The 26,684-nt window shown below is 50.3% G+C and overlaps 2 protein-coding genes across 13 annotated transcripts in view; one reads left to right on the forward strand and one right to left on the reverse strand.

The window, feature by feature from the left end:
• The window catches only part of CENPP (centromere protein P), a 249,275-nt gene that overhangs the window by 216,578 nt on the left and 6,013 nt on the right, over positions 1 to 26,684 (forward strand). For 3 of the 7 annotated variants that reach the window (XM_036098180.2, XM_078061238.1, XM_036098176.2), the window contains exons 6-8: positions 15,721 to 15,800; positions 16,759 to 16,850; positions 17,115 to 17,263. In XM_036098180.2, coding sequence (XP_035954073.1) covers positions 15,721 to 15,800; positions 16,759 to 16,850; positions 17,115 to 17,245 — 303 coding nt within the window. In that variant the 3' untranslated portion in view covers positions 17,246 to 17,263. Of the gene's footprint in view, positions 1 to 15,720; positions 15,801 to 16,758; positions 16,851 to 17,114; positions 17,547 to 17,575; positions 18,280 to 26,684 lie in introns of those variants that run through there. The other 4 variants (XM_036098204.2, XM_036098197.2, XM_078061239.1 and 1 more) reach the window with 2 other exon arrangements.
• The window catches only part of IPPK (inositol-pentakisphosphate 2-kinase), a 45,192-nt gene continuing 36,784 nt past the window's right edge, over positions 18,277 to 26,684 (reverse strand). For 4 of the 6 annotated variants that reach the window (XM_036098088.2, XM_078061236.1, XM_078061233.1 and 1 more), the window contains exons 12-13: positions 21,549 to 21,628; positions 18,277 to 19,569 (exon numbers count right to left, since the gene is read on the reverse strand). In XM_036098088.2, the coding sequence (XP_035953981.1) occupies positions 19,344 to 19,569; positions 21,549 to 21,628 (306 nt within the window). In that variant the 3' untranslated portion in view covers positions 18,277 to 19,343. Of the gene's footprint in view, positions 19,570 to 20,689; positions 20,806 to 21,548; positions 21,629 to 26,684 lie in introns of all 6 variants that reach the window. The other 2 variants (XR_013443605.1, XM_078061235.1) reach the window with 2 other exon arrangements.

Raw genomic sequence — 26,684 nt, forward strand, 5'->3', positions numbered from 1 at the left:
CCTCTGTCCTCGCCCGCAGCCCCTCGCAACCACCCATCTCTTTTCTGAGCCTGTAATTTTGTCATTTCCAGACTCATACGGTAGGCAGGCTTTGCAGTCTGGGTCCATCCCTGGGCAGAATGCATTTGAGTCACCCACGGTGCCTGTGTGTCCGTGGCTGGGCCCATGCTGTGGATGCACCTCACCAGTTGAAGGACATTTGGGTGATTCATTTTAAAGCTGCTATAAACATTTTAGTATTTTTGTGTGAACATTGTGTTTCTTCATTGAGGTATAATTGACCTGTAACACTATATTAGTTACAGGTTACAGCATAATGATTTGATATTCATATACACTGGAGAATCATCACTATGGTGAGTCTAATTAACACCCATCGACACACGGAGTTACAGATTGTTTTTTCTTGTGACGAGAACTTTTAAGATCTCTTAGTAACTTTCAAATATGTAATACAGTATTGTTAACTACAGTCACTATGCTGTGCATTCTATCCCAAGGACTTCTATAACTGGAAGTTTGTACCTTTTGACCCCTTCTGAACATGAGTTTTACTGTACTTGTATAAATACTTGGAAGCGGGCCTGCTGGCCGCACGTGGGCTCCACAATTCCACCTATTTGCTATGGGTCCAGGGAAATCTGCAGGGGGGAGGAGATCCGCAAGACACTCACCCAGGGAGGGGGGTGGCACCTGGAATAGATACGTCAAGGGGAGGTGGGGGTCTGTATCTTTAACCACTTAACTGCTGTAGTGAGAATGCAGGTGTTAATTACCTGTATAATGTAAGAGAAAGGGAAATGGAATATTTCTTAGCAAAAAGCAGACTGGGATGTTTCTAGAAATACGCAGGGTGAGATAATACACCTGTCTTCCCCCACCATTTGAAAAGTACAGAAATTCTGGATTAAGTTTAATGTGTTTTAAGTACATTGTCAAGCTCAAAAGAAAGAAGTAGAGATGTTCTGAGAGCGGGTGATGAGGAGAGAAATGAAAGGCAGGGCAGTCCCTGGGGCTGGGGCTGGCTTGTTCTCACCCACAAAGGGGAAGATGGCAACTAGGGGCAGGTCCCCCAGAGCCTCTGAGACTTCTCCCCACCCCACCCCACCCCCGGGGGCTGCAAAGAATGAGGTAGGAGGTGGACCTGCCTCACCACACCCCTGGCATAGACACCTGGCCCGCACCAGGCCCAGGCCTGGAAGGAAGGTAGATTGTGGCCTGGGGACGTTTTCACAGCCCTTCTTACAGAGCTGACACAGAAGAAAATGACCCAGCGGAAGCTAGTGCACACTAAAAACTATACATTAATTGAAAAAAACAAGCCTGCATTAAGTGAGAATTCTAGAAAACTCCGGACGAAAACTGCAAGGCAAAAGCTTAAGGTTATCAACATAATAACAAATAGAAACCTAATTCAGGAGGACAGCTCTTTACAAAAGCCTATTCAAAAAAGAAACAAATTTGACATATATGGTTTTTTTAAAATGTCATTAGGATTTAAACAGTTGTAAAGCCAGTAGATTAATCAAACAACAGGTTAAACGTTGCTACAGAGAAAATTAGAAGATTTATCTAAAGAAATCAAAAGAACAGAAGGATAGTTTGATGGAAAATGTGAGTTGGGTTAAGAAGCTTGAAATGAGGCAGATCAGCAGAACCTGCTCCGGGGTCCTGGCAGGGAGGGGGTGTTCCTTGTCAGGCCCCCTCTGTCCAGGGGGGTTTGCACAGGCAGCCCTGGGGAGTGTCGTGTCCCTCCCGGCTGGTGACCAGACGCAAGCCCTGCATGACTAGGAACAGCTAGCGCTGCACGTCGGCAGGAATGCATCATTTCAGAATGTTAGAGGAGCTCGGGAGCTGTTTCACCCAGTGCTGCCCCAGTTTACATTCCCACCAGCAACATGCTATGGCTCTACCCTGCCACGTGGGGCTCAAACTCATAACCCCAAATTCAAGAGTCGCACGCTCTTCCGAACGAGCCAGCCAGGCACCCCTGTCTTTTTTTTATTATAGCTGTCCTAGTGGGTGTGAAGTCATTCTGTATGCTTTTAAGGTAGATTTCATCCTAAGTATCCTGCAAATCTAGTGTTTTCATGGAACCATCTTATCTCAAGCTATTTATGATACTTAAACTTATTGTTGAATGCCTTTCTAAACTACCTTGTCTTACAAAGTCTAGTTGTGATTTAAATTGAGAATAACCATATGTTCATATATCCTGACACCACCAGCTTTGATTCAGTCTTTGATTATGAAGTTTTTAATGTGTTTCTAATAGTGTATTTGTCTGACAAACACAAACTGCCACCCTGGCACCATCACTATCCACCCCCACCCCCAAAAAAGCTGATTATATTTTTCCCCAAGAACTTAAAGTTTAGTTATTCAGTAGAAGCATGTTTGAGGTAATTGTCTACCTCCTGTGATTAGTTACATGATTTCCTTCCTCCCTAACCATGTTCACCGAAGGCAGGGTCTTCAGGCCAGACATTCACGAGCCCTTTATGAGAACAGCATCACCACGTCCACGTACAGAGGTGTGGACAGAAAGGGTCCGGACATGTGCAGGTGCTTCAGAAGGATGGAGGCCCTGGTGGGGCCAGCCCACTCCTGTGTGTCTGGGGGCACGCGCCAGCACAGCGCTCTCCACTCCTCTAGCTCTGTTAGTGTAACAGGTTGCTCACCACTCGTTCTAAGTTGTTCAAAATCAAACTTTGGTATCTTCTCTGTGCATTTTCTTGCTTTATAAGGCAGTAGAACCCATCTGTTGGGCATTCAGTGTGTGTGGAAACAGCCCTCCTTTTGTTCCAGATGTGTAAATGCTGTGCTTACAGCTACTTGATTTTCAAAAACAGCCTGGAATTTGTATTTGTCCAAGGCTGAAGTACCACTTTTAGGAAACTGGAATCTGTCCCTTGGCTGTTTTGTCTTTAAACTCTGTGAGCCAGCCTCTGATTCCGCTTCCCGCTGTTGCTGGGCTGCACTGTCCATGTTGGATAGTTGTGCAGGCCTCTGGGGCCCTGGGGCCTGAGGTCCCCGCCAGCCCTTCTGCACGGCATCTCTCTGTTCCCAAACAAAGCTAAAAATTGTGCAGGCCTTTCCCATTTCAGCCTCAGCCTCTGGAAATTACTGTGTTTCTTCAAATGTTATTTAAACTTACAGATTGGCTGAATTCTTAAGAAAGATAAGCAGAAAGCTTACAAACATGCAAACAAACGTCTTTACAACTGAATTTTCACGTAGCAAAGATTTCTAAGCTGCAGCTTTTGGCCCTTTTATTTCAAACACGATCCAACTAATTCTACTTGAACAAAATCATGTGCACTGTGTTTTCAGAATAGAGAGTGTAAAGCATTTGAGCTTTCATGTAAATGAGCCAAGGAGGAGTCAACAGTAAAATCTCCATGTTTTCAGACAACTTTAAGCTTTTCCACACATTGAAATACCAGGAGGGAGGAATTGTACTAAAAACTATTCAGAACACACAGAAAAGCAATACAAACTCCTGTGCATAAGACCTTCAGGGGAGGGTGCCTGGGTGGCTCAGTTGGTTAAGCGACTGCCTTCGGCTCAGGTCATGATCCTGGAGTCCCGCATCGGGCTCCCTGCTCGGCAGGGAGTCTGCTTCTCCCTCTGACCCTCCTCCCTCTCATGCTCTCTGTCTCTCATTGTCTCTCTCGCAAATAAATAAAATCTTAAAAAAAAAAAAATAGACCTTCAGGGGAAAAAAATCCAAATAATACCTATTGGAAGATTGCCCTTGTCTATAGATCATGAGCCAAGGAAAGAATTTTTGATAGCTCCCCAAAACAGTAACCCGGGGACCTCTGCATGAAGAAAGGCTCCCAGGTACTGCTCTTACTCCAGGAAGATCAGGGGAGACAAAGTAGATTTTATGTTCTTGGTACCAAGTCCTGGAGCATCTCTACAAGTGTTCCATGCATTTGTGGCCACTACTCCTCAGGACAGATGAGACAGCTGAGTAGTCAGGGTGGCTATGGGCTTCCAGATGAAAAAGGAACAAAACATTCTCTACCCTGGTTGGCAGCAGCAGAGAGGAGGCTGGTCTGTCTGTCCGTCTTCTCTGCGGGGTCGTATGCTTCATGGGCTCAGGGATACTCTCTTCCACGTTTTTATTTTGGTTGAAATATATACATACAGACAAGGGCACACGCTGCAAATACATAGTTGGCTAATTTTTCACAGAATGAACTTGGCCACCAGCCGGATGTGGAAGCAGAACACGCAGCCCCCAAGCCCTCGAGCTGAGTCCAGCTGCTTCCCACAGGGCCACAGAGCACGACAGTTCTGTGTCCGGACATCCCTCCATGTGGCCTGTGGCCTTCCGTCATGTGGATGAGCCACAAGGTACTCACCCAGGACTCTGTTCTTGGTTTGTAAATAGTGCTGCTTTGCCCGTGTCTGTTGGTGACACGGGTACATATTTATGTTGCCGGGACTGTGGAGTTGGGGGGTAGACATATGTTCGGCTTCGGGGGCATTGCCAGAGCGTTTTCCAAAGCAACCGTACCCACCCACAGGCAGCCACAAGCTCTGGTTCGTCACTTGTCTGCAGCCACGCGGGTGTGTATGTTGTCCTGTTCCATTATGGTTTCTGTGTGTATTTCCCTGATGCTCAGTCTTACTCTGTTCCTTAGGATATACCCAACATTTAACAAAGTGGCCAGCGTTTTTATTAGAACTCTCTTAACACAGGTGACAGAGGATGGGACAGAAACAAGCTCACACCGGCTTCGCAAGAAAGGAAAGTGAGTGGCTCCAGTAGTAGAGGGCTGGAATGGCTCAAGCAGTCCAAGAAAGGGTTACCTGAGCTTGAGATTGAACCGAGCTGGAGGATTCCCCCCTCCCCCCACAGGCCTCTGGAGGAGGCCGCCTGCAACCCCTGGGTCTCCCTCCCGCCAAGTGTCCCCTGCAGGCGAAGGCTCTGTCCGCCTGTTGGTTGGCCCAGGATGGGCCATTGGCCGTTTGTGAGAAGCTGATAGTCTGTGATGAGGACCTGAGCCGATCTTGTGAATGGGGCGGATCTGTTGCCAAAAGAAAGCTCGCCAGGTTTGACGGCCCACAACCGTGCCACCCTGAGTGGGTCAGACCAGGTTCATCAGGTGAGAGAGCGTAAACCTGAAATGTTTACGGAGAGCTCCTCGAGGAGCATAAAGCCATTCAGGACAGCAAAGAAAATCCTCTGCCCTCATTTCCCAATTCAAGAGATACTCCATGATGAAAATATGAATCATGATGAGTTCACAGGTGGTCTGAAGAGAAATGAACATGTCAGAGTGTGAATTTTCAGTGTTTTTACCTGCCTGTTCTGAGTCTCAAGTCAAAGCCAGGGCCAGATGGGCCTTCCTCCTGCCCAGGCCAGCGGTGAGGGTGCCAGGGGGTTGGCCATGTGGTTTGTGGCCAGACCAGAAGGCCTGTGTTGTTCTAGGACCCAAAGAACAACAATGCATTTTTCCTCAGATTCCTTAAGTGAAAAATGAGAGCCCCTAACTAAAATGAGCATAATACTTAAACCTATAGCAGGACATAAAGGCTGCCCAGGGAGATTTTCCAAAGGTGGGAATCCTGAGCCTGGAAAAGGACAAGAAGGAAAAACTAAGGAAAACTGAATAAAGTATGGATGTTGGTGATAAAGGTGATACACTGTGACAAACATACCACATCAGTGTTAGATATTAATAATATGGGAACTCTGTACCATCTGCCAGTTTTCCTGTCAGTCTAAAACTGTTCTAAAAAATAAGGTTTATTTTTTTTTTAATTTGGTAGAGGGCCTTGGAGGAGCCCCTTCACAGAGGATCCCGCAGCATAACTGTCCTGGTTTCGGCGTGCGTTGCGCTGCCCTCCTCCCCTCTGGTCAGCACTGAGCTGCACAGAAAGGCACAGGGGGCTTTACCTGGGGCTCTGAGTCACTGGAGCAGCCTGGCATGTCTCTGAGACATGTTTTTCTTATTCTTCAAATGGGCATCATTTTAAACCCCGCCTCAAAAAGTATGCTGTGCTTCAGCATGTAAAGATGAGACAAAACTTGGGCTGTCCTGCAAACGGGATGCACTGTTTCACGGAGCCTTGTTTCCCCCTCATGGGTTAATTCTCTTGCCCTGTATTCATTAGCTCTATATGCAAAATATAATTTAAATATGGCACCGTTGGGCCGCCTGGGTGGCTCAGTCAGTTGGGCACCCAGCTCCTGATTTCAGCTCAGGTCATGATCTTGGGGTCCTGAGATGGAGTCTGTTTGTCCCTCTACCTCTGCCCCTTCCCCTGATCACACACTCTCTAAAATAAATAAAATCTTAATAAATAAATAAATCATCCTTAAATTCTATATCCAAACTATTCATCAAGTTTAAGGGAAAATTAAAAATTAAAAATATCATTAAACATGAAAGGCTTCAAACATGGACAATTGCAACACAGCCTTTCTTTGCCACGCCGTTCTGGAATGGCGGCAGAGAGGATGCACATGGGTGAGGAGTGCATGGGGCGGGGGGGCGCAGCACGAGCGCCTGGGAAGCAGGTGAGATTGTGGTGTCCCGTGAGGACAGAGGAAGCGGAGGCCCAAGCCACGAAGGCAAAGGCGCTGTGCCTTTGTCCTGAGGAGCCTCTGCAGGTGGGAGGGTTGTCTCCACGCCGGCAGGGGGCCTGTCTGAGGAAGACAGGAGCTGCCAGGAATGGCCCGCACTCTGGAGAGAAAACTGAGCACTTTTAGTAAGAAATAGGCATAGCAAGTTTCCTGAACTAGATCGGGAGCCCTTTATGGTTGGGAACTCAAGCCTCATTCACATCTGGCACGTGATGTGGAATATATGAACAGACTTTAGGGACGCTTGTGTTTCCCAGCAGATGTTTTCGTTGCTACCATCAAAGTCGTGTTGCCAGAATGAATCATGTTACAAGTTGATTATAATAACACTGTCCTGTGTATTACAACTATATTTGAATTCAGAAACAGTTATATGGTAGAAAGTTCACAAGCTCAGTTCCCGGAATCTGACTGCCTGAAGTTTGAATCAGTTTATCCTTGTGTCATCTTGAGTGATTATCATGATTTCCTGATTACTACCCGTTTCAGTTTCATTTAAATGGGCATTCTGCTGGTGATGGCGTGCGGCTGGAGAGGGTGGCACAAGCGCGTGCATGTCGAGGGCCTGCGGAGGTTATGGGTAAATTGTGTGTGTGTTTGTGTGTGTGTGTGTATGTGATTTGTTTTTTGGAAGATAAACTCAAGACCTTAAAAACTCAAAGTGTGAAAAAAAATTAAATGAGACCGGTACTATCACTCAATAAACCTTGCTTTGCTGCCCTTCCCACCCCCCCCCCCCCCGCAAAAAAATTAAATGAGACCACAATTAACTTTAAAACTAGTTTCAATGTTTTGGACAACAGTACTTCGACATTTATGAAATAATGAGAGTTTAAACCTTAGTAATGATAAAACTGCCAGTGAATATCTGGAATGTTACGTTCATTATCTGCTTGCATTTCGTTATTTTGTGCGCATGATTACGTATTCATACGTACATGAAGAGAAAGTTGATAAATTACCTCTAAAGAGTTGTTTTGTTTTGTTTTTTTAAGATTTTATTTATTTAGGGGCGCCTGGGTGGCTCAGTTGGTTAAGCGACTGCCTTCGGCTCAGGTCATGATCCTGGAGTCCCGGGATCGAGTCCCGCATCGGGCTCCCTGCTCGGCAGGGAGTCTGCTTCTCCCTCTGACCCTCCCCCCCTCATGCTCTCTCTCTCATTCTCTCTCTCTCTCAAATAAATAAATAAAATCTTTAAAAAAAAAAAAAAAGATTTTATTTATTTATTTGATAGACACAGCGAAAGAGGGAACACGAGCAGGGGGAGTGGGAGAGGGAGAAGCAGGCTTCCCGCGGAGCAGGGAGCCCGATGCGAGGCTCGATCCCAGGACCCCGGGATCATGACCTGAGCTGATGGCAGACGCTCAGCGACTGAGCCACCCAGGCGTCCCAACGTCTAAAGAGTTTCTGGCATTCTTCCATTTATACGTGTGTATTCAGCTTCTTAACGACCATTTCTGATGATTTTAAAAGAAACCAATTTGGCTCACCTTTGAAATTCTTAGTTGGGGAGGGGACAGAACTGCGTTTTGGCTCAGGACACTCAGGGCTGCTGCTTGGTCTGCTCCCACCAGCGTCGACACCTGCAGTGACACCAAGGTCTCATGACCCTCGTGCGGTTGCCCTCAGATGGACTGCCGGCGTGTTCCTCGGCTGCGTTCATGACTGATTTTGTTTGCCCAGTTTCCCTGTTTCAATTCTCAAACAGGGTGGGGGCGTGGGAGAATTGTGTCTGTAAACTTTAGTTCTCTCTACGAGTCCCACATCCGTCTGCTCCTTTCAATGCCATTTTCTAGCCGAGATGTTTGTGGCCACATTTCATGCCGTCACCTCGGGCGTCAGCAAGTGCTTGGTTTCCTGAAAGTGCTGCTTGCTGTGGAGAGGGGATGAGGGCAGGTTTGGAGGGCCTTGCGGTCTGGACGGGCCCCTGAGTCCCTGGACAAGAAGGGGTGGGTGAAGCGGATGGTTTGTCCCCGGCCGGCGCTGGAGCCCCTGCCCCTCGGAGCTGCTCTCAGAACCGCTCCGGCAGAGGGAGAGCCATGTCCCACGAGCGGCGCCCCATGGGCGGTTGGGGTGGGTGGTTGTGTGGAGGAAAGAGGCCCAGATAAGAAACTGGAGGGGGACACATGCGTCCGGATTTCCTGTCCGGCAGGTGAGCTGTTTACAGGGGAACGGCATGGTCCCTCTTACCTCTTCACCGAGTGAACAGGTTCTTCCTGGATAAAGTCAAAAGACAGGGCGGGCAGGGTGCCCGTGAGATGGCCCAGCTCCAAACACACTGGGTCCCCCAGACCAGAAATCGCTATGAGTATATAAAATCAGACCAAGGATAAATAAAACTTAAATATGCAGTTATAAAATATGTAACTGAGGGGTTTTTTGAGAAGTTTTTGTAGCTTAATACAATTAAAATGAAATACGAAAAATGTAGCAGAAACTGTAAGGAAGTAGCAAGAAAGATGGTTATGGGGACTCAGGAATTTCAGTTGGAAGATTTTCCCATAGAGGCTTCAGAACCGTCCTGTGACCTGTGCGGCAGCACAGAAATGACAGGTGCTTCTGCCAGGGACGAGAAGGTGTTGGAGGAAGATAGGGTAAAAGGAAGAAGACCGAGCACATTCAGTCCTGGGGCCCCGGAGGACGCGTCCCAGGTGGAATAGGGACGGGTGAGGGGCGCGTCTAACGGAGCAGAGAGGTCCCACTGCTTGTCCTCCTTCTGTTCTGAGGGCCACGTGGGACAAACGCATCCAGGGACCCCAGTCTGAACAGCCGCGGGCCAGTCTGCTCTCCTTCTGTCTCCTGGGGTCACTTCCCAAGGAGAGACACCATGAAAAATGTGTGGTTCCCTCCTGACTTCTCTGGCACATGCTGTCTCCCCAGACCCTGCCCGGGCCGCCCCTCAGGTTTCTACTTGTCTCAGGGGTCTCCAGGGGGGACAGGTCCGCCAGACTGCCGGGTGGGCAGGAATGCCTATGCTCCCATGAGACCTCAGCATGGGCACTCGAGTTTGAACTTCGTATAATTTTCACATGGCACGAACTCTTGTTTTGATTTTTTTCTGACCATTTACAAATGCAAAAACCATTTTAAGCGGCTGCTGTGCGGACATAGGGGTGTGGAATCTGCAGCCGCTGCCGTTTGCCACCCCTGCTCTGGGTGCCCCACCCCCTCCTGACAGCCCTGCCACCCTTCGTGTGGCACTTTCTGTTGGGAAACCCCCAAGTCTTCATTTCTAACAAGGTGGGTTCCTGAGGTGCCCTGGTTCTTCCCTAGGCTCATAGAACAAGACAGAAGGGTGAAGGGCAGGTGGGGGGCAGCAGGGAGTGGAAGCATCTGGACAGGCCCTGGGGGCCCGGGGGCTGGAGACCACACACCTGGAAGCCCTGAGGCTTGCACGCCGTGACATTCTGGCTTTCTCTGGTTTATGAGCCTCTGTGGGCTTGGAAGACAAGTTTGCTGGTTTTACTAAGCAACATTTAGGACACGTTTTTTACCACCCTCCAGACCAGCAATATACCAACAGAGCTGCTCAGCATTTCCCAGTTATTTTCTCCGGTGGTTCCTTTGTGTGGGGCCCCCAGAAGCCTGCATCTTAAAGGAGGTCAGGGACCCCATGTCAACCCACCCATGGGGTCTGGGGTCTGCTCCCCCACCTCTCACCCCCAGAGCCCCTGGAATGGACGTGCAAGGAGCTGGGTCCGTGTTCCATTTCCAGGACCCTAGGAAAGCTGGAGCAGCGTGGTTTACAAGAGGTGATTCAGCAGCATTTGGTCTCACCTCGTGGGTCTTTACTTCCATGACATACAGAGTCTAGAAGAGCTGGTCCTTCCATCCTCTCTGTAATGAGAACGTGTGAGCATAGGACTCCTTCTCTCCAACCTTGTAGCTCAGGACTTTGTCAAGATGTCAGCTGGATGCGTGTCACGAGTGTGCACTCTTGCAGTGAGAATCCTCCATGGCCTTGTGGGGCCCCCAGTGCTGCAGGGGGCTGGTTCTGTTATTCCAGATGGTGATGCTATGATGGATTTCTTCTCCAGGAACTGCTGTACAATAGTCCTCTCTCTTCTGAATGAGCCGTCACAGTCTGAGACCCTCCTCTGACCAAAAGGACAGAGCCCCTGGCCAGCACATGGCCCAGAAAACGCGCAGCACCATTAGATTATGGAAAGATAGTGCGCTTTCCTGGCTGTGCCTTCCCTTCCAGGAAGAGGCGCCTTGTGCCGTCGGGAGTGGGGAGATTGTAGATGGGCTGATGCAGGGAATCCACTGAGGGTGAAGAGGGCAGAGGGGAGGCCCCTAAGGGGAGGACCGAGGTGATCTCGCACTTGTTTGTGTCTGGTATGTGTGCGCAGGGGCATTCGGAGGGGCCGTGCCGCGTGCGCATCCCTCCAGCCTCTCCTCCTGGGCTCTTTACCCGGGAAGGGCCTTGTTGGCGGGGCTTGGAGAAACATGGATTCCCGCTAAGAGTCAGTACTGGTACAGAAATAAGGGAGGAGGGAAGCTCGTTGCTCTGGTGGAAAGCCACTAACGGATGTGGAAGGATATGGAGACAGTCATCCTTTGGCGGTCTCCATGTGGCTGACTCAGCCCATAGGCAGCCCCAGGGCCCAGGCTGGTGAGTGGACATCCCATAAGCAGCAGACAGTGGCCTGGTCTCCGGCTGTTCCCGGGAAGACAGCAGTTACAGAGGGAAAAGGGTGACTTCTGGCCACTAGCCCCGCAGTGTCTTCACACTGCTCTCAACGTGGCATCGTGAGGACATGTCAGACCTGGCCGAGGCCCGTCCATAGCCCGAGAAGCCCGCACCCTCTAAACTGCCCAGACGAAGGGGGGCAGACTGAGGCACAGGGGGGACCAGAACACGGAGAGGGGCATTTGGTATTTGGGATGGTTCTGTTTGGTAAAGCGGGAGAACGGCCCCACATGGGGAAATGCCGAGTGTCGGGAGCATCGTGTCTGCCGCTTGCTGTGGAGACAGAGGATCGATGGTGGGTGTCAGGTTGTGGATGAGCCTGCAGAGGTGATAGATGGTCCCAGAGTCCCCGGAACCAAGCCCTTGTTCAGCCCATAACAGCAGCATGGTTATGATGGGACATCTGTGACCACAGAGAGGCCACGAAATAGCTATCTGTCTCTTTCCACGTGAGAGCAGGTTGTTCTTCCATGTGCGCGTCTAAGTCTTCTGTTGCTGGGAATAATGAGAACATTTGTCTCGAGTTCTTGGGTGTGAGCTGTAGCACAGAGGCCCCCATGGCTCTGACCAGCCGCCGGCCCTCCGAGCTGCACAAGCCCCTCCCAGGTCCCAGAAACCTTCCACCTCACACCCACCAGGAGGACAAGAACAGTTTCTAAGAGGGGGTGATGACCAACGTTGTCAGCAAGGAGACAGAGAAATCAGGACCCTCAGACAATGCTTATGGAATCATGAAGGCGAGTGGCCGCCATGGGCAGCAGTTGGGCAGTTCCTCCATGGTTACGTGGATTTCTATAGGACTCAGTGGTGCTGCTCCCAGGCGCATAACCATGAGGAAGGAGAACACATGTGCCCACCCGTGTTCACAGCAGCATTGTTTCCGGTAGCCAAAAAGCAAAGAACCCCCACGTGCCCATCAGCTGATGAATGGATGAACAGTGGGGTGTTACTCAGCCGCGCAAAGGAGTGAGCATGGAGGTCGGCTACCGCGTGCTCACACCCTGAAAACGTGCAAGTCAAAGAGGCCAGTCACACAAGACACATCTCGAATGATTCTGTTTGTCTGAAATGCCCAGAACAGGGACATCTGTGGACTGTCTGTCCATGCTCGCTGCCTGATGCCTGGGGGGCACAGAGGGCTGAAGGGGCAGTAGCTAAAGAACAGGGCTTCCACACTGGACTGCAGAGATGTTGTACGACCTTGTGAATACACTAAAACCCCTGAATTATATACACTTTAAAGGAGTGTTATGTGAATTTTATTTCAATTTTTTAAAAAAATCATTGAATCAGCCAGACATAAAGTCAAGATGAATTAACTGTGGACACTCAGGGGTGCATTTAAGCTCAGGATGCAAGGTTTCCCATTCGTGTGAGTGGGAGGCAGGCAGGGTGCCTGGTCCCCTTCCCTTCGGCACTGGGCTGGTATCATGGGCACGAAAACGCAAGGCTGGTTTCTCTCCGATGCTCTTACAAATTCTGGTCCCTTTGGACCAGCAGCCACTTCCACAGCAAAGCGAATCTCCGGAGTGAAAGGGTCTGACCCCAAACCAGCGTCCCCCCGGCCACCACTTCTGCCGCACAGACACCGGGGACGTTCTTGAATGCGGACCCCGAGGCGTGCGGCAAGCAGCTGAGTCCACACCTGTGTTGAATCACCACTTAGGACAGGCTTCCTGTGGAAGGCTAACGCCCCGCACGTGCGGAGCACCCACATCCCAAAGCTCGTTCCCCGGCTTCCCAACGATACCTCCCATCAGATGGAGTCCTGTGGAAGACTTCTGACCACGGCTGAGATGTGCTCGTCTGCGTCCCATGTCACAACGCCTCTCCCCGCAGCACCCCGCACGCGGCGGGCCTGTGGGCTCTGCTCTGTGCTGTCCCCTGCGGAGTGTGCCGTGCGCGGAGGGCGAGGAGCCCATACGCGGGCCCTGTCGCTACCCTGTGTGAAAGGCGACTTACCACACCCCAAAGAGCTCTCCAGACCTCTTCCTAATGGCAGCATTTCTACTTGTGTTTTGTTTGTTTTTTAAGATTTTATTAGAAAGAATGAGAGAGAGAGAGAACATGAGAGGGAGGAGGGTCAGAGGGAGGAGCAGGCTCCCCGCCGAGCAGGGAGCCCGATGCGGGGCTCCATCCCGGGATCGTGACCTGAGCCGAAGGCAGACGCCCAACGACGGGGCCACCCAGGCGCCCTGTTTGTTTTTAAACGAGAGGAAGTATATCTTTTAGTGAACGCTTCTTCTCTAAACCCTCCTTTTGCTGGTGAGGAGGCCCGGCAGGCTGTGAGGGCCGCCTGGAGGCTGAGCCTGCGTGTGCGCACCCCTGGGCCCCCGCTGGAGCCGGCCCCGGCCTCGGGCGGCCGCCGCACACCCAGAGCCGCCCCGCCGCGCTCACGTGTCCCTCCGTGCGGCTCAGCTGCAGCTGTTATTAATTTAGAAGAGCTTGAGGTTTAAAAATCAACCAGCACTTTCCATTTAAAACACTTAGGTATACATTTTCTCATACACACTGGCTGAAATTAGAAACTGTCTGTAAGGCTAAGCCAGGCCGAGCCCAGCACTTGGTCAGAACGGCTTGGTGTGTGGACGCGATCGTGCTCCGTCGGCGTCTCTCCCCCGCGGGTCTGGGAGCACGGGCCTCACGCTGGCAGCAGACGCTGCTCTTCGCACCGGCCCTTTAGAAGCTGTGACACGTCTTTGTCCCTACAAGACCTCCTTCTTGGGGCTGATGGGCTTCTGTCCACCGAGTACTTGTGTCCTCAGGAAGGTCCTGTCCTCTGAAGCCCCGGGTTCTGCCACCCACAGCGCTAGCCCTGCCACTCCGTCCCGTGAGGCTCCACGTGGGACACGGCGGGGCGCGCAGCTGACCTCAGCGGCAGCCCGGGTGTCGTTTCTACACCAAGCACGGTGGGAGGAGGGAGAGGAGATGTGACTCAGACGCTGGCCCCGGAGCCCACAGGCTCACTGCCGTCCCCCAGCCCTACCGTCTGCTCCCTGGAGAGCAGACCTCAAAGTCAGGGGTGTGTTCAGGTGTCAGTTCTGCTGCGAGGAATAGGAAGACAGATTTAGCTACGATATTAGGTGGAGGGGAAAGCCAACCCTGCCTTAGGGTTGCAAGCCTGGACATCTATGAAATCCCACTTCATCTCCCTCTTTGAGAGAGAATACCTTTGACTCTAAAATGGCATGTGATCTCCTCGTGAAGCTGGCTTGGCAGAGCATGCCCCCCAAGACCCTGTTAGCCAGGGTGGCCAGGCACACTTCTGGGGGAGACTGACAGAGAGGTCACGGGGGGCCCCCAGTGGCCCTGCTCCCGACATGCAGATGGGCAGGAGCCACTGGGCGGCCAGTGTGAGGATGGACACCATGGCAGGGGCCTGCCCAGGGGCCGCAGTTTGAAGGGCTTTTAAGGCCAAATGCTAAAGCTCTAGAGAACAGCAGTAAACATCCCGGCAGACAGCACCGGCCGTCAGGGCGAGCATCACCTTGGGGAGTTGCAAGGAACACTGCAGAGCATGTGTGACTGGTCTTCTCAGGCCACCCAGGTCTCGAGAACAGGACAGACGGAGGGGCCACCCCAGAGCAGAGGGGTCTAGGGAGGCAGTGTGACCAAAGGCCGGAGAGCCCTGGGGGACAAACAGTGAAATCAGGATGAAGCTCTTCTCTAACCTGCTAACACTGAGGGGTAGAGGTGTGGGCACATGAGGGCCGTGGGGCAGTGGAAAGACCTAGAACAGGCAGCGCCAGTGAACACAGGAGGCAGGAGTGGGGTGGCCGGGTCTGAGACCCCAGAGGCGCTCCTGCAGGACCAGCCAAGAGGGGCCCTGGCTGCGCGCAAGATGGAAATCAAATGTGAGCCAGCCAGCGGGAGGTGAGAGCGGAGTTTACTGAACTTCGAGCATCCAGGAGACATGGAAAGGAAAGGAGGGAGTCTCGTCTTTGTTTGGGGCCTGGGGGCTTTTACTGAGGACGGTGGTCTGGTGCACATGTCCGTGAGGCATCCAGGAACCGTGAGAACAGAGACGAGGGCCCAGGTGTCGTTCCTCGGAACCAGGAAGCCTTGGTGCCGGGGTGGCTGGCACTGGAGGTCTGGAATACCCGCAGGATGGCTTCCGGTCCTTCTCACCTGGTCCTGCCTTTGATGTGGGCTCTTCTAGAGAAACCACTGAGTCCTGGTCCCTTACAAGGAGGGCAGACAGCATCTGCATTGAGGCCTGTATAAATTGGGGGTGCGGGTCCTACCAACAAGAGAAGCAGGAAAAGGAGCCCAGAGCAGGTTTTTGGGGAGCCTTCGGTTTCCCTGTCTCCACCAGGGCACCATGATGCCGAACTACCCGCACCCGCAACCTGACGACCTTCGTGAGGGCTCCTGGCTTCTGTTCTGTCACCTGATTTTTCTGTGCCCGCTTCCTCTCCCACAGGAGAAGTACCCAGCAGCCGTGCACCTCCCGGAGGGGGCCGCCTCCAGCTGCATGGTGGTCCGGAGCGCCTGCCAGCCAGGGTGAGTGCGGATGCCCTGCAGGCCCAGCCTCCCCAACACCCAGACGGCTGCTTGCTGTTAAAAACGAGGATTACAAACGGTAGAAAACGAGTGTCAGCGACCTTCCAGGCACCTTGAAATGTCTGTGAGCCGCGCTAGCTGCGCAGCTGTGGGGAGGAGGGCAGGCTGTGGGACATGGGGCAACGGCCAGCGCTGCTGGGCTCACTGCAGGGGTGGTGGGAGCCAAGGGGAGGCCGGAAGGGCTGGAGCTCTGTCCTGATGGGCTGGCCTCAGAAGAGGCCGGGAGGCAGCAAGCACTGGGTGAAGGGAGGACTCCCTGGGGTGTGTGCGCATGCTCTGCGTCAGAATGCCTAAAGGGGCTTTGTTTGCAAATCCTAAGACGGTGCTGTAATTCTGTCGGCCTCTCAGACTCGCCTTTGTTACCCAACACTACATCCAAAGTGAGCCGGTCATGCGTGGAGCTGTATGGGTTCATTCCCGGTGGTTCTACTCCGTCAGCTGTATTTCTGCTTCCTTCGGGTCTTGGGCACTTGCGTCATCCATCGTTTTCCCCTATTTCTCACGCTCCTGTCCATGTCCCCGGACACTTGAGGACCCAGGCTTGTGTGGCTGGAAGTGAAATTCCTGGGTCACGGGGTGGATTCAGCCTCCCATCACTGCCGAAGCTCTTCAGACTACTTTATCGGTTCAGGCTCCGCACTGGCAGGTTTTCTGCATCCTGTACGTCGCCTGCACGGCCACACCACCACATTGTGGGTACAGAACAGCATCTTGCTGGGTCTCAGGGTCCATTTCCCTCTTCGTTCATGTCACATGTGCTTCCCTGAGCAGATGTGGCGTGTGTCCACGGCCAGACGTCTTCAGGAGCACCTCCTCAGGGAGGGTGACAGGTGCCACACAGTTCACACTTCCCACCCGATTTGAAACAGCACTTAGGGACGCATCTTACCTCTTTCAGGTTCGAGCTGGTCATCATTTGGAGGGTGCAGATAGATGAAGAAGGGAAGGTTTTGCCGAAGCTGGATCTTCTACCCAAAGCACCACAGCAAGGTAGGGGCCCCTGGGGTGGGGGTGTGAGGACTTCTTACCGTGCCCAACAGACGCCTGCTTCTGTCATCTGGTTTTCATAGCAAGAATCAAAAGTTGAGAATCTCACTGTATTGTTTGCATCGGTTTATCAGGAATCAGAAAGCAGAGGCGAGGAGGGACTGTTCCGTCCCCACCTCTGGCGTGCGGGTCCGTGCCCATGGTCACGACAGTTTGGGAAGGAGGGAGGGTCTCGGTGTAGTCTCAGCCGGCTTGCTCTCCCTGCAGCCCTGGAGCTGGACCGGAACCGAGTCCTGGAGACCGCGCCTCTCAGCTTCCGAGCCCTGCTGGGCGCACTGGGCATTGAAGCCGCCCTCGAGAGCCTGATAAAGTCGCTCTGCACAGCGGACTACGACTAGTTCCGGGCAAACACGCAGGTGTGTGATCTTCCACATAAACAGTTTCTGTGTTCCACAGAGAAACAACACCTTTAGGACACGTCTGTGCAGTTTCAGCACATTCTATATAAACTGTCGGGACATGGAAAAATAAACACAGCTATTGGAATACAAAATGTCAGACGAGCAGCACGTACAGCGCTTAGGGGTACCTGGCGGGCTCGGCTGGGGGAGTGTGCAGCTCTTGATCTCAGGGTCATGAGTTTGAGCCCAACACGGGGGGCATAGATTACTTAAAAAAAAAAACGTTCTCAGAAGTTAAGCTTATTCTTCTTCTTTTAATAATAATAGGAGTGAGTGTCCATCCTTGGATCGGGGGGAGCGGCTGGTCCTACCTCTCACCAAGTCTGAGGGTGGAGGCGTCCTGTGTTCTGGAGATCGGCCCTCCCCTTGCCACCCGAGGACCCCACTCCCTAACATTCCTGACACCGGGGCGACGCACCGCCCACCTTGCCACCCTGCCCTGTAGAGCAGAACTCACTCTTCTTGGCCTTCACATGAAAGTGGAGCAGTCAGCTTAAAAAATGCCGTACTATAGACTCGACCCCACCCCCACCCCCCTGGGCAGCACTGGCCTCAGCTGCCCCATTTAAAAGGTTAGAATCGGTAGAAACATCGCTTGAAACCACAGTCAGGGAAGGGGCCACACTGGAGTGTGAGGCGGAGACCACACAGGGCAGGACCTCGTCGGTCCGCATGTGCCCCCTGTGGATGCTGGTGCTTTCAGCCAGGACGGGCCTGGGAGGCGGCCTGACCCACCTCCTGGCAGGGCCGGGGTCCCGTGCACACCCATCCTCACGCAGGCCAGCAACAAGGAGCGACCTCAGGCCGAAACAACACAGATGCTTCCACACATGTCCCTGCGAGGGGCGTCTCCACAGCCCCCCAACGCACACAGACGAGACACGTGTCATTTGAGTATTTTTCTGAACCTCCGAGTGTGGAAAAAGCAAATGTTAGGACAAGGCTGAATAAATTCTAGGAGAGCTGGCTTGATTCAAACAAGTATAATTCTCAAGTTATCACAAAATTCCCCACAAAAATTTACAATCAGCAAAATATTTTTCACGTAGCATTTTCATACAATTCCGTGGTTTTGCTATTATAATCTTATGTTACAATAAACCTTCATTAGTCCCTCGAAACAATGATATAAATAATCTGTACAGCCTACCGTAGAATAAAAAACCAAAGCCAAGATTCCCCAGTTTTCTTAGCAGCCGGGCACACCTACGGTGACCCCAACGAGAACCCTCTTGGTGCCAGCCAGGAGTCGCTCATCTTGTGGGAGCACGCCACGCTCGCGACTTCCCCAAACACCCAGAATGCCTGGCCCAGAGCCGCCCCGACGCCAGCTCTGCGGCAGCGACTTCACGTGGCAAGGAACGCCTCGTCTCCCCTAAAGTCAAAGATAAAATCATTCAGCTAAAAAGAAAGCGCTCGAGTGAGTGGCGTCCACCCCTGACCTGAGTCCCGTGCTCCCTGACGACCCTGCCCTGTGCAGAGCGGTGGCCGTGGCACCTCCAGAGACCCCGAGTCCACGCAGCTCAGACCCACATCCGCACCAGCCACCCATCGCTCTCTGCAGCAGAGGGCCCGCTAAACCTGTGCCGCCTGGTGGCTCGCACGGAAACAGTGACCACATAACTCAGCTGGGAGAGTTCCAGTAGTATCCATGTGCTCCTTCAAGTCCAAACGGTAAGATGTACGCGACAATTCAAGTTTACTATGTTAGAGTCTGGTGGTAGGAGATCCAAACCTTGGGTCTTAAGGCTTTTACGTCAGAGATTAGACATGAGCCCTGGGTGGGGAGGAGGAGCGGCCCAGAGCAGAAGGTGTGGGGACCCCGCACGCAGCAGCGCTCACGCCCGGCGCTCCCCATCCTCGAAGGTGTTTCTGGTGGCCTTCCATTCGGGGTCACCCAGACGCAGCCCCACCTGAACACGGGTTAAAAAGCAAAAACATTCACAGCCAAAGGTCACCCAGCACAACGGGAAAGAGCTCTCTCATTCAGCCTTCACATTCTGTGTTCAAGTTTCAAAGACCCCGCGGGAAGCGCCTAGACCTTATGGAGAACTAACGTGCAGTCCTCACTCTCCTTGAACCTGGTCGACGTCACAGCTGCATCTTTGGCGTGTACAGTCTTTGAATAGAAGTTGACTATCTTGCCGTCCAGTTTGTACTGGTGAGGAATGCTCTCATAGGGCTTGAGGTCGAGGTCCAGCACAGACACGGAGAAAGCAAACCTGGATCTCGACGAAGGGACGACAGGCCTTTGATCGGAGCTGGAAGTGAAAGAGCAGCTTCAGGACACATGAACCCCCAATACCCAAATCCTCACCCTGCTCAGGGCGCACACCCCGCCTAGGCCCGCCGTGACACCCGCCACCACACGGACGGGAGGACTGGCAGGTATCCCCCAGTCCCTGGGGGCACTTGACCAGGAGTCAGGAATCACTAACCCCGAGAAAGGAGAAAGTCGACCTGGCCTTTCCTCAACCCGACGGAGCAGACTTCCCTTCACCCGCCTTTTCCCACATCTGCTGAGAAGCCCGTGTTCCCTGAGGCTCTTCACATTTGGAGAGAGAGCTGATTTCATGCTCTAGTCTCAAATCTAATCTGCAGGTTTTGATGTTTTGTTCTTAAGGCTTCATTCTGTGGGTTGTCTAAACATCAGAACATTCATGTGCTTATAACAGAAAATGAACAATTATTTGTACTAAAACCAACCACCCTGAGGCTAATTCTGAATTTTGTATTAAAATTGCTGTGTATCCATCTCACTCAGCTCTCAGAGTGCTTGGTAATATTTCACATCCAACAACTGGTTAAATATATGAGCTCAGTTTAGCCCAAGAAAAATACGAGTCCTAGTTTCCCCACGCTTACTACTCTTGTAGATTTAGAAAGCATCCCAAAACAACACGAATTTTAAAAGCTCCTGCCTGGGAGGGGAAGACCAATCCACACGCTCCCGTTCTGATGAAGCTAATCAAAGCCGAGACTCTCACTTCACTCCTGCCCCGAAATACCCTCTCTCTAGGGAAAACAGAGCCCTGGCCCCACTGCTGGGTCATAGCTACTCCCTCCCGAACGGCAGTGAAGGTCCCGCTTCTGAGGCCTGAGCTCCAGGCAGCAGGACCGGGACCGCACCTCTCCAGCCCCCAGCAGGTTTCCCCCGCCGAGCCGGCACCTGACAAGGTGACACGCACACAGAGGGGCATCGCTCGGCACACGGGCTGCCTGTGTGTCCACCACAAGCTCCCGCGAGCCCAGGGCGCAGCTCCAAAGCTGAAACGCTTCTGCGCCACGGGGCTCCCGGGACATGCGCCCCCGCCCCGCCCCGTCTGCGCCTGCCAAGCAGCCGGCCAGCCCTGCACATCCCGCACATTCCTGAGTGCGTGCCTGTTTCAGGAAGGGCAGCGGGTGACATCCGCATGCTGCTGCCATCGGACAAGGCCAGCTCGATCCAGTGAACTCGCGCTGCAGGCACTTCCTCACGGGATCACAGGGGTCCTCAGCTAAACAGAACAGCCTTTTTGTACTTCAGTTGCACCCTAAGAACATCCCTCCGTGTTTCCGATCCGCTCCGTGCCTGCCAGGGAGCAGCGGTCCTGGGAATGTTTAGTTCAAAAGCATCTGAAAAACGGGTGGCTGGCAGCCAACGATAAGGTCATCTTGACCCGGGAACACATGTCAGAAGAATGTGGAACATTCCACAAACACTGTGTGTGGGGTTTGGCACCCTGAGGATCAATGCTGAAGATGCCATCTAATTAGCAAGAGAAGATTACAGGTTCATCCTGAATTCCTAAAAAAAGGCAGGGGAGGGGACCGGACAAGGATAATAATGTCCAGGGAGAGCTGCTGCCAACAGGACACGCAACAGCGACGTGCTGTCCCACAGGCGCGTGAGGGTCAGGACCTGGTGGGGGCTCTGCAGCTTCTCCGGCCTCCAAGCCTCGGTGGGCACGTGGGGCCTTGAGAGGAAGGAATTTGTACCAAGGATCCAAGCTGCTTCTAAGTCTTTGGAGTATTTTCTTAGAAAATCATAGTAATCTTTAATAGGACAGTCTTTTTAAGTTATTCTCCATAAATGTCTTTCCACCTGAATCACACGCTTCTAGAGAGCAGTGGGAGTCAGCAAGCCGTGGCGGGTTACTAGGTGTCGTGCGGGCCACGGGCATCACCTGTCAGCAGACACGGCCCTGCCACGGCGCTCTGGCCGCAGGGACACGGGCCGGGCACGCAGCAGGCAGCTCACCTCGAGTCCTGCAGGCAGGGGGAGAGCGCGATCATGATGGAGCAGTCCTTCGCAGTCATGGCCACCCGGTACTGCTGAACCTACGGGGGACGGAGAGGTCAGCTCCGGGACCACAGCCCCAGCACACGCACCCGGCACGGTCCGGGAACCGGCTGCAGACCCGGGCTGAGTGAGGAAGCCCCAGGCCCGCCGGGCCCTGGCCTCTCACTGCGGGTAGCACGTGGACCCCGACTGCAAACACCAGGATGCAGGCTTGTGTGCAGCAAAGCAGCCAGTCTGCCAGCTTGGAAGTTCAGCACCTGGGCCCCCCGACGGTGCCGGGCCAGCTCTGCTCCCCACACACCCAGCGAGGCCTGCTCGGGGCACCCCGCCACCAGGACGACGCTGCGCGGATGGAGGGCTGCCAGGCTCGGCGTGAGCTCACTGCATCCCCAGAGTGACCCACAGCCGGCCTGCTCAGCACCACCCGGTGACGGCAAGCCTGGGTTCGAGCCCAGGCACTGGGGCCCTCAACGCCGGGCTTGAGCACGTGCGCGCACCTGCCCGCAAACACATTCGCCTGGGCCGCCGACGCACACCACACACGGCGTGCTCTGGGGGACCCGACTCATGAGGCCGTGTGTGCCCCCCTGCACGGCAGACACACACAGAGGTTCTGGAAAGCGTCACCTTGGTGTCGAGTCTGGGGCATCGTCCCCCTTCTTTGATGTTTCACGTTATTATTTGAATTTTTTAGATTGAATAGCTCTCACTTTTACAAAAATAAACTATAATCACAAAAAAGGAAACGGGCCTTACAGGCTGTCACTGCCGCCATCATCATATGCTGACAGATCAGTCTCACCCTCCCTGTAGCCCTTTCCTGAGTCCCACCCCGAGAAAACGTCCAGTTCCCACCTTCCCTGCGCACAACTGTGCAAGGTGCCTCAGGCCGGCTGGTGGCTCTTCTGGGGCTTGCAAAACCTCTTCTACACTTGGTTGGTTTGGCTAAGAAATCAGGTATTTCACAAAACACACAAAAAATTCGGTCCAAACAAATTAAGGAGATAAACATAAAAAAGTATAAAATATTTGTGTCCTCATTACAAGACAAGTCAGAAAAGACTGACAGATCTGAATTCCCAAAGATGAAAAGTACCTATATAACACCGTCTAAAACCAGTGCGGGAGACAGATCGGCAGCGATCACTGACGATCAGTACCAGGGCATCAAGCGCTAGATCCGTCTGCAAGAGGATACTCCCCAAAGAAGGTGTGAAACCCAATAAACAGACAAAAGAAAATAGCCAATAAATATATGAAAAGATGCCAAACCTTACTAATTATCAAGGAAATGCAAATTATACCAAGCATTTTTCACTCATTAGATGCACAAAACTACACATAAAATCAGACACAAAATGGAAGGGCCAGACTCTCACTTCGAGTAATGCAGGGGCCAACCCGACTACAGAGGTCCACCCGAGGCAGCTGGACAAAATACCAAAACCATCTGCTACAAGGCAGTGTGAACAGGAGCAGGGAGAGTGGCTGGACCAGTGGGGAGACAGACATTTGGGTCTCTTCTGCCCTGAGACAGGGTTGACAGTTCCGGAGGGTTGGCTGAGAGGTACTCTTCTCACCAACCTCCAGGGCTATGGGGACAGTAATCGTGTGAACCCCCTCTTCGGGTCAGCACTCAAAGCTGCACCTGCAGACTGAGGGAGCCACAGGTTGGCAGCCTTCCAGGACCTGCAGCCCTGCTTCAAAGAGATCAGTCACCAAAACTGGAGTCAGAGGACCCCAACTTGCTAGGGCTTCCCTGTCTCCCAGCAGAAGCAAACCCAAGATCCTCCCTGGAAGAAGACATACTAGGCCTTGCATTATTTCTAAAATAATTGTAAAATATAGTGATTGACACGTAAGTTAAAATATCCAGGTACAACACAGCATGACCTAAGTGAAAACCTGCAAGAAACCCCAGTCCCAGGTCAGCAGAGACAAACACAGACTCCCAGTTACTGCAAGTACCAGACAGACATGCTGCTCTGTTCAAAGGATAAAAGACAAAATCAAGAATGTGAGGAGAGCTGGAGGCTATAAAAATAAACCATATGTAAATTCTAGAATTGAAAAAATACAAAAATCAATATTAAGAATTCAAGAGATAGTTTTAAGAGACTTGCTACAATGGAAGATAGGTCCAAGTAAAAATATCCAGAATGAAGCATGGAAAGTAAGACAGCTGGAAAATACCAAGGAAACGGGCAGAAATCAAATCTGAAGGTGTTAAGGCCAAATATTTTCCAAACCTGAGGAAAGACATCAAGCCACAGACTCAAGAATGACTCCAAAAAAACACAATCACTTACACACATCACCAAACACTTAAGGATGAGTCACCAGCAGACCAACACAAAGGAAACGTTAAAGGGTATTCTTCAGACAACAAAATCATCCTAGATAACAAGCTCCAGAATGCAGGGCAGAATGAAGAGCAACCCAAGAGAAGCATCTGTGGGTAAAAGGAAACCGGTCGTATAAAATGGTAATAACATCTCCTTGAGTTTAAAACAATAGAATACACAGCAATAGGATTTAAGTCAGGACGAGAGTAAAATATACTCTTAATTTTGCACTGTCCAAAAAGAGAGTGAAGGTACTAGACATTAGACTTTCATAAGTCAACTGCTTGCTGCAAAGGTTAGGATAACAACTAAGAGAAAAACAAAAGACTCTGTAACTTCCAACAGAGTGGGGAAATTGAATGATAAAAATATAACCCAAAAGATTCTAAAAGAGGAAAGGAAAAGAAACCTAATAAAACAGGTGGTAAAGGATTAAACCTAACTATACGTCCACAAAACATCAGAAAGGATAGAAAACCAAACCATACTTTAAATGCAAAGGCATAGAAAGATTAAAAACAAAAGAACAGAAAAAGATACATAGTGCAAGTATTAACCAAAAGAACCTACAGACGTTACACTAATATCAGACAAAGGAAACTTTGAGGTAAAAAGTATTACCAGAGATAAACACAGTGAATATTATAAATGACACTTGAAAATGAAAAATTTGATTTACCCGGTAGGTTTAACAATATTAGGGCACCTGACAATATAGCTTCAAAATAAATAACAGACAATTCCATAATTATTATGTAAAATTTCAAAACATCCTTATGAAAGAAGCAGACAGTAAAATAAAGTTATAGAAGATCTGAACACAATTAATCTGCCCTAATGGGAAGATATAAAACATTGCACCCAACAATTTGAGAAGACACTTTCTTTTTTAAAGTATGCACAGAAGCATTTTTCAAATAAATCGATCTATAAAGCAAATCATAATACATTTCAAAGGATCAAAAGCCAATCTCAACAAATTTCAAAGGACATATGGACTGTGTTCTCTGACCATAATGCAATGCTGTTAGTAATCAATACAAAAAAAATAATGAGAATCTCCATGTGTTTGGTAATTAATTCCCTTCTAAATACTTACATGGGTCAAAGGAGAAATCTTAATAGTAATCAGAGCATATATTTTAAATGAATGGTGTTGAAAATACAGCTTGTTTCGGAATGTAGCTAAAACCATGTTTATGAAAAAATATATAGTGTTAAATACACATTTTAGAAAAAAAGTCTAAAACTTAATTAGATAAGCATATCAGAAGTTACAGGAAGAACAAATTATCCAAACAAGAGAAAGGGAAAAAAACAGAAATTACTGAAATAGGAAAGAATCATATAGTACACTAAAGGATCCTAAGTTAATTTTTATAAAACTGACAAAAATGATGAACTCTTTGTAGGATGGATTAAGAAAGAAAACAGGTATCAGACATCAGGAATAAAAGAGCATTTTCAGATCTTACAGAACATTAAAAGATAAAAGAATATTATCAAAAAACTATATACAAAATTTTTGAAAATTTTAGATGATGTTTTAGAAAGATGTTACTAAAACTGACAAGAAGAAAATCTGAAACTTTTTTAAACCCTTTTTTTTAAAGATTTTATTTATTTATTTGAGAGAAAGAGAGCATGCACAGGGGCAGAGGGAGAGAGAGAGAAGAGAGAAGCAGACTCCCCCGATGAGCAGGGAGCCCCATGCAGGGCTCAGTCCCAGGACCCTGGGGTCATGACCTGAGTCGAAAGCAGAGGCTTAACTGACTGAGCCACGCAGGCACCCTGAAAATCTGAAATTGAGATCCTAATTTAAAATTTTTCTTCACAATTATCGGCCCAGATGGTTTCACCTGTGGTTCTACAAAACATTTAAGGAAAAAATAATACAATCCTTACTTCACCTCTTCCAGAGAACCAGAAAATGAGCAAACATTCTTCAAATGTTTTATGAGGCAGGCGTACCCTTGATACCAAGACCTAACAAAGACATTACAAAAAACTCACATCACTCATAAACATATATGCAAAAGAAACCCTAAACAAAATATTAGCAAATCAGATATATAATAATAAATCACTGTAAAAATTGTACAGTTAACCACATTAACAGAAAATAGGAGAAAAGTCATATGATCATCCAAAAGAAATAGAAAAAGCACTGATAATTCAACATCTGCTCCTGAGAAAAACTTTTAACAAATTAGGAACAGAATGGAACATCCTTAATTTTTAACTTATTTATTTAAAAAATAAATAAAACAAACGCCCCAAAAAACCTACAACAAATAACTTACTTAGTGGTAAAATGGTTTCTCTGAGAATGGGAACAAGACTAGAATTCCCACTTTCATAAATTAACTATATGGAGTTAAGCAAAACAAAGTAGGTAAAAGGCCTAAGGATTAGAAAGCAAAAAATCAAATTCATTGACAATATGATTCCATAAAACGAAAATCCAACAGCTGTAAGTGAATAGTTTGAATCAGTGAGTTCAGGGCACCTGGGTGGCTCAGTCGGTTAAGGGGCTGACTTTGGCTCAGGTCCCGTATCAGGCTCCCTACTCAGCGGGGAGTCCCCTTCTCCCTCTCCTGCTGCCCACCCCCCCATGCTCTCTCTCAAATAAATAAAATCTTCAAAATAAATAGAATCAGTGAGTTTGGCAAGGTTGACATATAAAAAGTCAAATAGAAAAACCAGCTGCGTTCCTCTATGTCCACAACAAACACTTTAGAATGGAAAT

Source organism: Halichoerus grypus, chromosome 14 (assembly GCF_964656455.1).
Source record: "Halichoerus grypus chromosome 14, mHalGry1.hap1.1, whole genome shotgun sequence".
Classification (NCBI taxonomy): domain Eukaryota; kingdom Metazoa; phylum Chordata; class Mammalia; order Carnivora; family Phocidae; genus Halichoerus; species Halichoerus grypus.